Source organism: Filicampus tigris, chromosome 3 (assembly GCF_054856515.1).
Source record: "Filicampus tigris isolate MCC_2025a chromosome 3, RoL_Ftig_1.0, whole genome shotgun sequence".
Lineage (NCBI taxonomy): Eukaryota > Metazoa > Chordata > Actinopteri > Syngnathiformes > Syngnathidae > Filicampus > Filicampus tigris.
The window spans coordinates 15904054-15918061 of record NC_141219.1 but is presented as its reverse complement, the minus strand read 5'-3'; the positions used below and the strand labels follow the sequence as shown (position 1 = coordinate 15918061).

At 41.2% G+C, this 14008-nt stretch overlaps 1 protein-coding gene across 1 annotated transcript in view; it reads left to right on the top strand.

Moving 5' to 3' along the window:
- LOC147150049 (uncharacterized) overlaps positions 1-10781 on the top strand; it is a 47287-nt gene extending 36506 nt beyond the window's left edge. The window contains exons 4-7 of the mRNA XM_086025543.1: positions 6599-6662; positions 6785-6900; positions 9627-9665; positions 10582-10781. Of these exons, the coding sequence (XP_085881669.1) occupies positions 6599-6662; positions 6785-6900; positions 9627-9665; positions 10582-10781 (419 nt within the window). The remainder of the gene's footprint in view (positions 1-6598; positions 6663-6784; positions 6901-9626; positions 9666-10581) is intronic.
- Positions 10782-14008: the final 3227 nt, after the last annotated feature.

The following is a 14008-nucleotide window of genomic DNA, read 5'->3' as shown; positions in this document are numbered from 1 at the left end:
TTGTCCCCTTTCTGTATTATATATTGATATGCTGCTGACCCTGTGCATTTACTGTATTGGATTTTTTTATTACTCACCTTTGAGCCCCTGCTGAAGAATAACCACCGACCCCGCAATGTGAACACCGGGGACCCGAATCTGTTTGCGCCTGTATGAGTTCATACATAATACACACATACATTTTGCATGCGCGTGAAACTCGATTTGTATTGTCAAGATGGGCGGGTCATAGAGTCAGAGTGTGGGTACGGGGAGGGGGGGTGGTGGTTTGATGTAGTTTTGGGGTGGTAGAGGTCTTCCAGGGCTGAGAGCAGGAGCTGGAGAGTTGGAAGGTCACGTTCATAAATTGTTGCCAGTGTGCCGGGGCTTAATTGAAAAGGCTGCAGAAGGAATGGGACCCTGTGATCTGAGGCCCCGCGCTCCTCCCTTGTGACCCCTTGTGATCACTCATCACACAGCGCATTTGTCTCACCGTCTGTCCGAGTAGAGGGAAAGTTTACATATGCTTTCACAGATACTGTAGCCTACATGTGTTTTAAGAAGCTATTCATTTTTCAACAGTCGCATCTTTTGTTGAACTGCTCACATAGAACTTTAAATGATGTTACGATGACATCCTACGTGTTGTGGCAGAATGTGCTTTAACCCATTAAGGCCTAAAGCGCCTGCGCTCAACATCTCCCCAAAACCTAAGGGCGACTACAGAATCCCCCTCTTAAACCTGAGGTTCCCCGAGAAATTGAACACCTACAAAATCATTCATATCTCAGCCCCTGTAGCAGATAGAAACATAATTTCAAAAGAATTTGAAATCTTAGACGTGGCTTTCACACAGTTTATTATTATTTACTGTTTCAATCAAAGATGTAAAAATAAAGTGTCAGTGCAAGTGCACTATTTTCCATTTAAAATGTGATTACCATTCTTTATTCTGTTAAAAAGACGTTGCTATCGTCATTGTCTACAAACATATATTTGAATCAATCATAACGTTCGACTGGTGCCACTGGTTCAAAGTCCACAAGCGCGTCGTCTTTTTCGCTACCGTCACGGTCAGTGGATAACTGCCATTTGAGCTAGTTGTTTCATGTTATGATTTTCATATATAATGACTATCCTTATCTGTAATTATATGCTCTTAAAAAAATGATCATTTCATTCATATCATTCTCTAAATGGGCTACATTCGCTATTATGGGGAGGACTAGTTGATGGCTAAAGTTGATGCTGAATCCTGAAGAAACTCAATTTTAAAATATAGATTACCCAAATGAAAGTACATACCCATGACCCAGAGAAACTTGCCAGCAAGCATTTTCTTATTCACATCTTCACTCTCAGTGACGGGACTGTCAAGCAATTTCCAATGATGATCCATTTTATTCAATACTGGCCGCCAGAGGCGGTGTTTAAAGCACTGAATGTTCCCTTTGTGCATGCGCAGTTCGAGTATGCGTACCAAAATAGTCACCTGTGACCCCTGGATACCGGTAATCCTGGTTGGGGAATAAATTCCGGTGTCACCAGAGGTTCGTTTCCTTACAGAATCTTCTCGCGTGAACACGAGATTTCCAAGGATGCTCTGGCGGTCATTCGGGATTCATGGAACCCAAGTCACAGTCGTAACTTTCGTTTTACTTATTTTAATTTTATTCTGTGGTTAAATTCTCATTTTACTTTTATATCTGTTAATGTCTTCGCAATAAATTCATGATTTATGATGGCAACCGCTTAGGCCTGGAACAAATTCATTCTTGTTACCTTAATTAGAATGACCAGCTTCAGGAACAGATTGTGTTCCATAAATGTCTTCTACTAATTATGCTAGCAAAACAAATGTCAAAAATCCTGCTAAATTCAAGTGGGAACAGGTTCCTTTGTGAGACACTGGAGGCTAAACAATGAGACAATTAGTCATAAGTCAATGATACAACAGCCTGGTGTAACATAATACATTCCTCCATAAGTACAGTGTCTAAATGTCACTATACTGATTATGATCTCACCCCATCAATCTTTCAGCTACTGCTTGAGATAACCGCACTCCTGTGTTGACAAAGCAGCAGCTCATTTATAAAGCTGGGGTCCCCACCTTGCTGTCCCTTATGGAAATCTGTCCAGGAAACAAAGCAATCATAAGCATGAATGGAGGCGCGCTGTGAAACTCTATATTTCACGTGTCTTCACGTTCCACACAGTGACACATAGTCGCCACCTTTTGAAGAGGAGCAGTGAGCCGAGCGGCCACTCGCAAAGAAAGCGGGAGAATCTGTCATTTCACACTGGGAGGAAACCCATCCAGGGTTGCTATTGTGCCTCATAATAGGCAGGCCGTGGTTTGACATATCATTTTGACACGTTTGGGCGTTATGACACAGATGGCTTTACTGCCGCCATAGGTGGAAGGGAGGAAGGAAACTGCTTCTCGTGTTACACTGAGCTGGGCCACATAAAGCTGCAAACGGAAAACAATGTTGTAGTGAATCAACAGCACCTCTATTGGCTGTTGTCAAGTATTGCACTCCATTTTTCTTGAGCTGCTCCAACCACTGTGATGTAGCGCATTAGCGCGCTGTGAGCGATCATCAGGTTTATCGTTTTTATATGACTCTTATCCTCATTAGATTCTGGTAGAGCTGGAGCCTATCCCAGCCAACTTTGGGAAATTCACACATATCTGTGGTCTTTTTGGATTGTGGGATGAAGCCAAAGTACCCGGGAAAAAAAACACGCCAGTGTTAGATTAGGCCTCGTTGGCGCATATGATTAGATTGGTGACTTGAGCTTGGCCGTTGTGTCGCAGTGACCTATCTCCAGGCTCGGCATCTTCTTTTCTATGACAGCCTTGGCACACTTATTAGTTGATTTCAGTTAAGGCCGTAGAGTCACACATAGTCCCGGGGGGCTAGGCAGAGTCGCTCCCCTTGTGGATGGGCGGTCAAGAGTATAAGCGTAGGAATCCTGGGGGCGGGGTTTAGACCTCCTAACGCAAGGCTCCACGGCCGTCTATCTGGCATCCATTAAATAGTTCAACTGAGAATATGCAGTCCTCTGGTAATTACTATTAGCATAGCGAGCATTAAAGACAAAAAAAAGAACCGGGCAAAGGTTACCCCAATTTCTTTATCAACAATCGCTTGTGCATATTTCTCAACTACTTGGGACTGATTCCACAGCACCTTTGCTGGTTGCAGTGCAATGTTTCCTTGTGTGGAGATGTGGTTCATAACAGTTAACAATGAAATATGAAGTTCTTGAAAAATTAATACCGAGTAAGCACAATTTTGATGAGTTAAAGAGAAGCCAAGAGAGGAAAATGCCACTTCTTTAATCTGGGGACAGCTGGGGGAAAAAGTTATATCTCCTTGCCCTATTTTGGATGACTGGCACCCGTTCGCTCAAAATAAAAACAAGCGTAACTTGTCTTGCGTGTTTGGGGCCGTGTTGCGCCTGTCTGGGTGTGCCGGCAACTTCTCCACCGACACACCTGCTAATTTCGTGACGTAATCTGCGCTCGGCTACGCACACTGTGCTTTACTTCAGTGCCCACCAGCGCATCCTGCAATTTCGTAACAAAAAACGTAGACTAAATGTTGGACTGGCTAAACGGTGATGTATTTTTTAGCGCAGGTGTTTTAACGCAATTTTGGTGTATTCAATCGAAACACAGGCAGACCGATTCGGTGCTCCGGGGACCTGCGTGGTGGACCTCATGGGATTTCATTCATAAATATGACAGCAGCATGGGAAATTCCTTCTGAATCATCATCCGAAAGGAGAGATATTACAGTTTATGTGCCAGTGTTAAGCACCAACTCCAGCGAGTCTGGTTTCTGTTTCAGCAATTTTCAAGCACCGCATGCGCGGCCATGTGCTCTGTATCGCCCTGATTTTGATACAAATTAGGGGTGCCCGAGAAAACACTACGTTCCATCTCACAATGGCGCACAAATGCGCAAAAACCCCGTTACACCCAATTCTAGCAGCGCAAAGTCGAGCAAAATACCAAAATAAAGAAAACTCCAACCATGCGCACAGTTAGACTACACTAGACTTGCGCCCGGAACGAAATTAGGGCCCTCATAGTCCAAACTTTACTTGAATCAATGAACATGAATTTATTGATTGATTATAATTCCGTCAATCGTCATAGATATTTGGCAAGAAATGGGGCTGTAACCCCCTAATGTTGAACCTGCCGAGCCAAACAATGAAAAGTAGAATTGGATTGGAGAAAGCCCCATTCCCGGCCACAGTCGATGTGCTGATTTAAGGATACAAGTAAGTTATAAAGCTGTAAATCAATTGATCCAACGAGCATTCATTTCATGCCGTCCAATGAGGCAGCTGTTTGACTGCACATGACAACTTATTCATTAGCGGCGATAATCAGGCTCCCATATGTTGGAGGGTCTTCACATTTTTAAAGCACTTGGCAACCATATCATCTCACCAGCCCTTGTCAATATGTCAGCCATCTGTTTTAAGACAATACACTCCAAGGGGAGGGGGCTCGCCACTGTTTTATGACTCCGAGGTGTGAACACTCTCCTCCTTCTCCGCTTCCTCGTTCCACGCGTGGTGTCCCATCACCCGCTGTGTCCACCTGAGGTCCCAGGACAGCAGTTACAGGGGTTGGCTGCGTCGCGCGAGCCTCTTCTTGGAGGTGTAACAGAAACAATCCCACTAAGTGGCGGATCGCCTTTCACAAAGATTACTGAGCATCTGTCACTTTTGCTGGAGGTGGGTGGGTGGGGGCCAGTGGCAAGGTCGCTAGCGCTGGCTGTGTGCTAGCAGGGCAGCAGGAAGTCATGTACACACACACGACATTTACATATGAATGGCGGCAATATTATCAAGTTGCAAAATAGTGGTGGTTCTAGGAGAAGGTGTAATTTGGTTCTCATCCAAATTAGGTTTGTCAGCTGTGGCAGAGGTCCATTTTATTTTAACCCAAGATCAATTTTAACCGAGAGTGATGACATTTTGATGAGCACTGCATAGGAGGGAGGTGTTTGTTTGTCCCCAGATTTAGTCTATTTGAGGAGAGGTGTTTATTTTCTTAAATGGATGATTCACCTAGGAACCAATTGTGATAGGGCATCTGTTAGGAACGTCTGCTGTTTTGAGGAATTACAGTACTGAATATGCAATATGTGAAGTTATTTTAGTGACAAGTGTGTTTATGATGTATGATAAATTCATGTATGTACGGGTGACGGATGAGCATACAGATTGCAATTGATTAATTGACCTTGAATTTTCTTCCTAATCCACAATAAAGACAGCTCCAAAATGAAACAATTCCATGAAACAAGTTGCTGTAATTTCCAATTTTTAAATGTGTGAAGTTTTTTTTAATAGAATAATGTCATAATTTACCATCATAAATTCTTACATTTAGAGTAACATTTTTAAACGTGTAACTCAGATAACATAAAGTATAATGTGGAGTACGGTTGCACTCCATTCATCTATTTTCTATGCGCTTCTCCTAATTAGGCTCATGGATGAACTGGAGCCTGTCCCAGTGGGCTTTTACACCCTAGACCAGGGGTCACCAACCTATTTTAAACGTGAGCTTCTACTTGGGTACTGATTAATGTGATGGACTTACAGTTGGATCCACGTTTCTAAAAATTACACATTTGCTCAAATTACCTTTAACAATGTTACTATTTTTCTGTACATTGTCATTAATAATTAATGCTATTCATATTTGTGACAACACTGATCATGTCAATGATTTCTCACAATAATTCGGAATTTATAGATCTCTCACAGTGTTCACATTTTCAAATGGTCACTTCTTCCGCATCCCTAGAAAATCATAATTTTCCATCTCTGAAAAGCTATTTTTAGAACAGGTCCACGGGTTCCTCGTGCTCCTCGGGAGCCACCTTGGGACTGGTGGTCCCCAGCCAATCGGAGCTAGGGCTCATACCGACGAACAACCATTCACACTCACATTCACACTTATGGACAATGTAGAGCGTTCAATGAAGTCAACATGCATGTCTGTGGAAAGAGATTCAAAACCAGAACCTGAGAACTATGTGGCAGATGTGCTCAGCACTAGCCAACATGCTGCCTAACCATTGTATAACAAACTTAAAATAAAAGAATACTTTGAAAACAACTGGCAGATATAATGGAGAGCAAGCATTTCTTAGATAATGTTCATGCTTTTTCCTTCTTCAATACGCATTACCATACATTAGCATGAATGATTGAATTATTGTGTGTATGCAACTGATATGTAATTGTTTTGCTGATATTGTACCGAGGGGCCATACCGTTTCCTGTGTCATTTAATTTCTGGTTCTATGGCTATCATCACTTTTTCACTATATGCCATGATTGATAAACGTATGTGGCATAATCAGAAAAAGACAGATGAAGCTAAAAATGTGTCTTATGTTAGCACCTTTGGCACTCACTGAGCTGAAATCTGATCTGATTTGAAGCCCAAGTGTAGTTTGATTTTTCAGGCATATTTCCGGAAAATATTGGTTAAACTCCAAATTCAACTTTGAAGGTTTCCTTTTATAATTGTGCTACATTTTTTAAAGTGAAAAATATGTTGCTTGTGTTGCAGCAGAGATGAGATACGCAGTACACTATCAACTTTGGGCCGCGCACAAAAGCACCAGCCTCCTTATGTAAGAAGGCGCCTCAACTTCTCCGCATGTAACCTCAGTGTCATCTCTATGTCTCTTCTACAATGTCTCTGGCTCGTTTGTGCAGCCTGCTTTTCTTTATGCCACCTTGTGTCTTTCAACAGCCCACTGGATCTCCTCACACAGGCCCCGCTCGTTTGTTTGGCGGGTGTTGTGTTCTGGTCTCCGCGGGGCTCGAGGGGCCCGAGCGATGCCGCGTCACATTCACGCCGGGTGAAAGGTGAGTACTCTGAGAACAGAGCGTTCGGGTCTGCTGGAGACGACCTGCCTGCTCCTTTCTGCATGCTTGACTTTGGGCTAAAGGGGGTGGTGAGAGGCAAGTGTGAATAAAAGAGGAAAAGATTAGTGCCACTGAGAAGACTAAAGAAATTCAAATGTGAAAGTTTCGTTGGACTTGACGAAAAATAGACTATTTTTCCGCCCTGGAAAAAGAGGCAAATGACGGACGATGGAAGGGTACCCATGCTGCAGACGGATGACGAATAACGGACGCTCAGTTTTTGGTAAAATGCCCAGCTCTGAAATTTACCCAAGAACATCGCTCTTTCTTAGAAAATAGTTGTTAAAAATGTCAAATGTGTAACATAGAGTACATTATTGTGAATACATTTCAATTAAGTTGTCTGTTCTGTACAGAGTAAAGTGTACAGGTTATCCTACTTGCTGCTATGGAGATGGTTATATGAGAGGGTAGAAGTAGTTGGGCCTTCAAGGTTGAACACAATCCTTTCCAGTAAGATGCTGGTCCTCTAATTTGCTGTGCGGATTAAAAACAATTAGGAATCCATAGAGGTACACTGGCAAGGTGTGCCAGTTCTGAGATTTAAAAGATATATTTTCCCTGAACAAAGTTATAGCCTCAAGGGCCTTCCACTAAAACTAACCTCAGATGACGTTTTAATGCTCTAGATATGGAAAATTGAATAACAGCAAGTTTCACCATAAAGGTAAGCATAGCTATTTTATGATAGGTATCTTGGTATATTTTAGGATGTTTTTGGTTCCTAATAGCAATGAAACGATTAATTGTTATTTTTGAGTCTGTGGTATTGATTTCCATTAGTGCCTGTTTACATGTCTATGTATGTATCTAGGTCACCCATTCCAATCTGCCGGTTACATGTGCCACTACATTAATCATAACAGACTTGTTACACGTGCACATCTGTATAAACATCACGTGATTGATCAAGATGGAGTTCATCTATGTAGCACAGTAGTTGCACTTGTTTTTCCACTTTTATTAAACAGATGTCAAGTCAAATATATTCTCTACAATAACATGCTCTATGCTGTCCCACTAAATATAAACATGGTATTCTTATTAATATTGTGTTTGTGGAATATGAATTAAGTAGCAAAAGCAGCATTTATATCAGTCTCAGGGGGTGGCTATTTTGCAACTTGCTGTCAATTGAAAATGACATCACATTCACTCAGGGCTCCGGTAACGACCAATCCTGGCTCAGCTTTTGAATGTCACCTGACCAAACTCAGAAAACAGGTGAGGCACAATAACAATAACAAATTGAGGTAAAGGGCAATAATATTTTATTGTGGGAAAAATAAAACACAAAGTAAAATGAGGTATCCTAAGAAGTAGTGTTTAATCCAAAGAAGACATTTGCAAACAAAAAAAACAACAACCAATCAATCTCTCTCGTATGTTACTGCGTAATTGTTGTTTAATTTTTTATCAAACAAGACCAAATAACTTTTTTTTGTTCATTTAACATTTATTTAACCATGAAATTGGATATATAGAGTTTTGTAAAGCACTTTAATGAAAAGTAATAATGGATCCCATTATTCGATTAATGAATGGAATAATCAACATAATTTATTCTAAAAATATCCAAAAGAGAAAAACTTTCCCACCTACTTCACCGTGGCAGGAGTTTCCCCGGAAAAGTAGCGTGTTGCCGAAAGGTCAAAACGCATATAAAATGTATTTACGTGCATCTGGCCCTAATACAGTTAGAGTGTCTTGTGCGTGAATCCAAGCGAGCAGACAAACACCTCCACTGTAAATTTACATTTAGTGAGACAGGTCAAATTCGCCTGATATATATCACGCTGTTGCGGCACAGTTATTTGACACTTGTCCTCTCCGTATGTCATGTAATGATGGAAGATGGGTCGCAAGTGGGACTGCTGGACCGAGCGAGGGAAACCAAGAAATAACAAATAGAAAAAAGTTGCTGCCGTGGAAACAAAACAGATGCGCTGTAATTTATAGCCACTTTCTGTGATTGGAGAAGAAAGCGCGCCATCGATCCGAACGAGGCCTCTCTCTTTCACCTGTTAAGAGCTTTCCACCTAATTGGCTGCCTCCATCACGGCGACTGCCAAAAGCGCGGCCTTCCGCGCCACACAATAGTATGTTCAAGTACGTGTAAACTGCGCCTATTTTTCTTGTGCTCCTGCCATTGATTTTTAAATGAAGTATCAAAGAAAATCAATAGTAATCAACAAATAGAAGGCAACACGCTGTCGTGTCAGATCCTGGGGCACGGCTTAATCAATTTAGAGGCCTGTCACAACACGAGCATGCAAAGCAAAGTTGAAACGCTGTTCTGAATGGAAAGCAGAAAGACAGTGGAAGCGTGTGTCATTTGTCACCAGGAGGCTACATAGGCTATCATTTGGTTTGGGGCGATTCATGTAAGAACATTACAGTATCCCACGGGCCGGGTATCGCGTTACGCCGCTGCCAACGCCGTTGCAAAGGAGGCTGTCCAGAATGCTTCATCAATCTCCAAGTGAACTGTGAAACAGTCGCTCCACCTGCCACTCACTGTCAACACCTCGCCGTGGCTCCACGCCGCCTTTCTGGCTTGCATACCTGAACGTGATAGGCCAGCCTTGGCCCCCCCGCCCCCGTTTGCCTGCTCCACAGATCCTTTCAAAGACCCTGATTGTGGGGGATTTTTTTTTTTTTTATAGGTGAAGGTAGCCGCACATGGGGGCCAGACAATAGGCGAGGTATCAATTTCACATTTTTCTTGTTCTTTGATTCCTCTTTCTTCTTTTTTTCCCCCCTGAAGATATATCTTGTAGGGTTAAACGTCTTTATTCCTACTACTATTTCGATGGTGTCACTTGGCGTTCACAGTTAAACAACCAATAAAGTTCATTGGCAAAATCAAGATCGTGTTTATTGAATAGTCCGTGGTTGACTGCTACACGTTTAAGTTAAATGGATGTTACCAAAAACTAAAGAATGGACAATTTGGCTTTTTGAAAAAAAAAAAAAAAAAATGTAATCACATTTTAAAAACACTTACTGTATGCAGGATTTTTTAAATTTTTCTAAAGTCAAGAATAATAATATTTGTTTACTTGATTTGAACGACTGCTGACTTGTAGACCTTCAAAAATTTTGTTAGAATACCTTTATTCGAATTAAGAAAAATGGAAGATAATTATGACAATTTGGATGCGCTCTTTTTTTCTTCATAATGCATTGCCGAGGTATCGGAACAAGACCCGTATCAATAGAGACTTAAAAACAAACGACTCGGACTTGAGTGCAAAAAATGTGATCTCAATTAAATGATCATTAAGAATGTGTCGCTTAAGTGTGTCAGGAAATAAATGAGCAATCAGCTCAGACCAACAACCACACGCACTAACGAAGAATGAAACTTCAAAATTACAATTGACTACTTGATCTTTTTGTTCCCAAGTTTTAAATTTTTCTTCTTCAACCAAAAATACAACAAAATTAGCCTTAAGACAAAGTATAAATACTTTTCTTTGTGGTTATTCTATTTCTTTTCCTACAACTGTATATTATTTTTTATCATTTGTGTTCTTGTAATATTTGAGGTCTTTTGGGGTTCAGGGGACACTCCTCAGGAACTTTTATGACTCGGTGGTTGCATCGGTCATCTTCCAGGGAGTGGTCACCTGGGCAGGCGGCGTCTCGGCCCGGGACAAGAAGCGGCTGGACAAACTGGTCAAGAGGGCCGGCTCTGTCCTGGGCTGCTCCCTGGACTCTGTGGACTCGGTGGGGGACAGGAGGATGTTGGCCAAGCTGTCATCAATGCTGGGCAACCCGGACCACCCCCTCCAGGGCACCCTAACAGCACTCCATAGCACCTTCAGTGACAGACTGTTACACCCTCGCTGTGCAAAGGAGAGATTCCGCCGTTCCTTCTTGCCTGCTGCTGTCAGACTCTTTAACAAGAACATTGTGTAGTCTCTACAAACTGGCGGTCATTAGTGCAATTGTGCAGTCCTGCACCTGAGCTCGTATCGTGCAATACCCAATATTCCCCACTACTGTAATACCGTGCAATACTCAACATTCCCCACTACTGTTAGTCTAGTTTTATTTTTATCCAATGCTGTTCCTTACATTTCACTACAGCACTGCAGCACTGTCACTTAGAGTATTTTTTCCTCTGTACTATGTACAGGCCGAAATGAGTGTTCCTCATATTTTTTATGTAGATGTAGGTTGGTGTGTATACACATGTGTATATACACATGTTACTGCGTATATCTACATAGGTTTGATTCTAAATGTTTGCCGTCAATGTTATACATTAATGGCCACATTATGCCGCCGCCCCTGTGTGACCTATATCTTTGCTACTGTAACAACGAAAATTTCCCCACTGTGGGATCAATAAAGGCATTCTTATCTTATCTTATCTTATCTTATATTTATACATTCACATTAGTATTTATTGTATATTATATGCATATTATTTTATATTTATTTTATTCAATATTCCAATTTCATACATTTTAAAATTGTAAAAAAATATATATATTTTTTGTATTTATTTCTTGTGTTTTGTTGCTGAATCTTCTGGTACGGTCAATCAACCTGAATTGTACACTTTGTGTTTTCAGAGGCAAACTACCGATATTTTGATTCAGCTCTGGTGTGCGCGCTCACTAGATTGTGCAAGTGTCCCTAATTAATCAGTAATTTCCAACAGAACGGGCTCCACGCCAGAAACCTGCCCCAAACATATACTTTGCTCCGCGCTGTCATTCACTACATTGTGTAAAGTGGAACACATTCACTTCTGCCTTCTCCAGTTTAATAGGAGGTCAAGTAGCTTTCATACTGTACAGCATGTTTGTCTTGACTGGAAACACAAGAGCTGATCAAACAACATCTGGACAATGTTCTCACAAAGCCGAGATGCTCTTTGGTCAAACGGTGATCAAATCTCATCAAATGTTCATTCACTTTGAACACAAAAGGGCAGCCGCCTGTGCCACTCTGCCTGCAGGCAGCAACAACACTTTCCATGGATATTTGAAACTCTGGTCCAGTTTGCTGGTCTGTGGCACATGCCCGGACCTCCTCCCTCCTTCCTGAGTGCTGTGCCAGGCCTCCCTCCAGGCTGAGAATGTGACAACATAAGGTCCATTCTGTTGGCTGTCACTCACAGCCTCGGGCCCACTGTTAAATGGAAGAGGCTTTTAGAGGCTCTGAATGAGTGCTGCAAGAGGAGAGGGAGGCTGCTCACAGTGGACATTTCAGTGTGCGTTTGTGTTTTTTGTTGCGTGTGCGCATCCGGTGGGTTCTGTAAATGATCACACTTTTATTGTACTCAAGTGGAGTGTGTGAAATTAGATACAGAAAAGACATGCTACTATCTTGAGCGGATATTAGCATTCTCTGTAACTGAGTTACCCCACGAACAGTAGCAATGGAAATAATGTAATATAATAGTAATGTAATCCAAGTAGTTACCCTATTAGAATTGTCATTTGCAGTCCTGTGCTGATTGAACATTTTGTACATGAATCTATTATTTTGATATAGCAACTAAACTGAGCAACCCCTAAAAAACGTGAAGAAAACATTTTAAAATATAGAATTTTTTTTTTTTTTTTATCCAAAATATGCGAACCCGCGAGTGCCGAACCGCAAGTATACGGGGGTCCACTGTACATATAAAAAACGAATGAAAACGTGATTTCGTTCACAATATCCTTTGGACCCTGAACTGCCCTTTGAAAAGTTGTTCATACAAGACCATTTTGTTGTCATTCATAAGAAAAAAGAGTACACAGTCAATTTTTTCAAAAACGATCATGTTACTGTTCCCGTGTAAATACTAAAAAAAAAAGAATCATTTTGAGAATATAAAACGAGTATATCACTATAGTTAATAAATGGCAGAACCGACGGTTGTTGTTGCATGCTGACTGAACTCAATTCACACCACAACTGCCCCATTCACTTAGTATTAAAGAAAGCAAAGTCGAAGCAATTTCCATTACCATATCAACCTACTGCATTTTTACTCAACCAAGTCTGACAAATGCATAGTTTAAAATTCGGATGGTAGAATTTCTTATGAAACAATAAATTATTTTTTTTTTTATGATGATTTGAAATATTGGACTGAGACACTGAGACTTGGTCTCCGAGTCAGCTTGCACATTAAAATGAACACACATGATATACAGTTTATTTAAAAAGGTTTATTTTGGGTTCTCCTGCTAAGAAAAAAGATAATAAGAGTTGTTTGTGTAATGTTTGGATGAAATACTAGTCTGGAATGTGACACACGTGTCATTGGGCAGCATTGATATATAAACATTTGTTTTAAATATTGGGTATACATTAAATATGTAGATTCTTAGAAGAACTTACCATCCCTTGATGGCATTGATACTGCATAATGTGATAGTATCAAAGCTCTATTTCATCTGCCCACTGTAATGTCCTGTTTTTGTAATCTATGGCGTTTTGAGGCTTTTTTGTTTTCAGGCCTTGGCAAAAGCACTTTATTTTGCTGGACATACTGTACTGTAGCCAAGCAGCTAGTAAAATATGGTACTTGGGAGAAACGGAGACGGACTATTGTAAGTCAAACGGTCATGTCTTAAATCTCTAATATCAAACTGTTTGGAACTCGAGAATTTTTTTTTTGCCTTTTTATTTGCATTTTTTTGTTGTAACGTGATGTTTGATCGCCATTCTACAAAGGGCCTTTTTGTGTCACCTGTCGCCTTTGTTGTGGCTGACTGATATTCTTCATGGAGGCACATTCAAACTGCTGCAGAAATTCATTTCAAACGTCGCACGCCGGGGTCACCAAACATTGTGTGGAATGCTTTGCGCAGAACACACGCCCTCACCACGCATTTTAAACAGATGTCCACTGTCAGAGCTTGGTAAGCAGCAATAAATATCAAATTCCTCAGTGATCTAGTTTTATGACAAGGCTTGTGCGCGTCAAATCCCACACAGGGGTGAACGTAGGGACAGTTTTGATTCATTGATCATTAGTTCAGCTCAGAAGCCTTGTGTTTTCCCCCGAATGATTACTAATATTTATAACCATCAG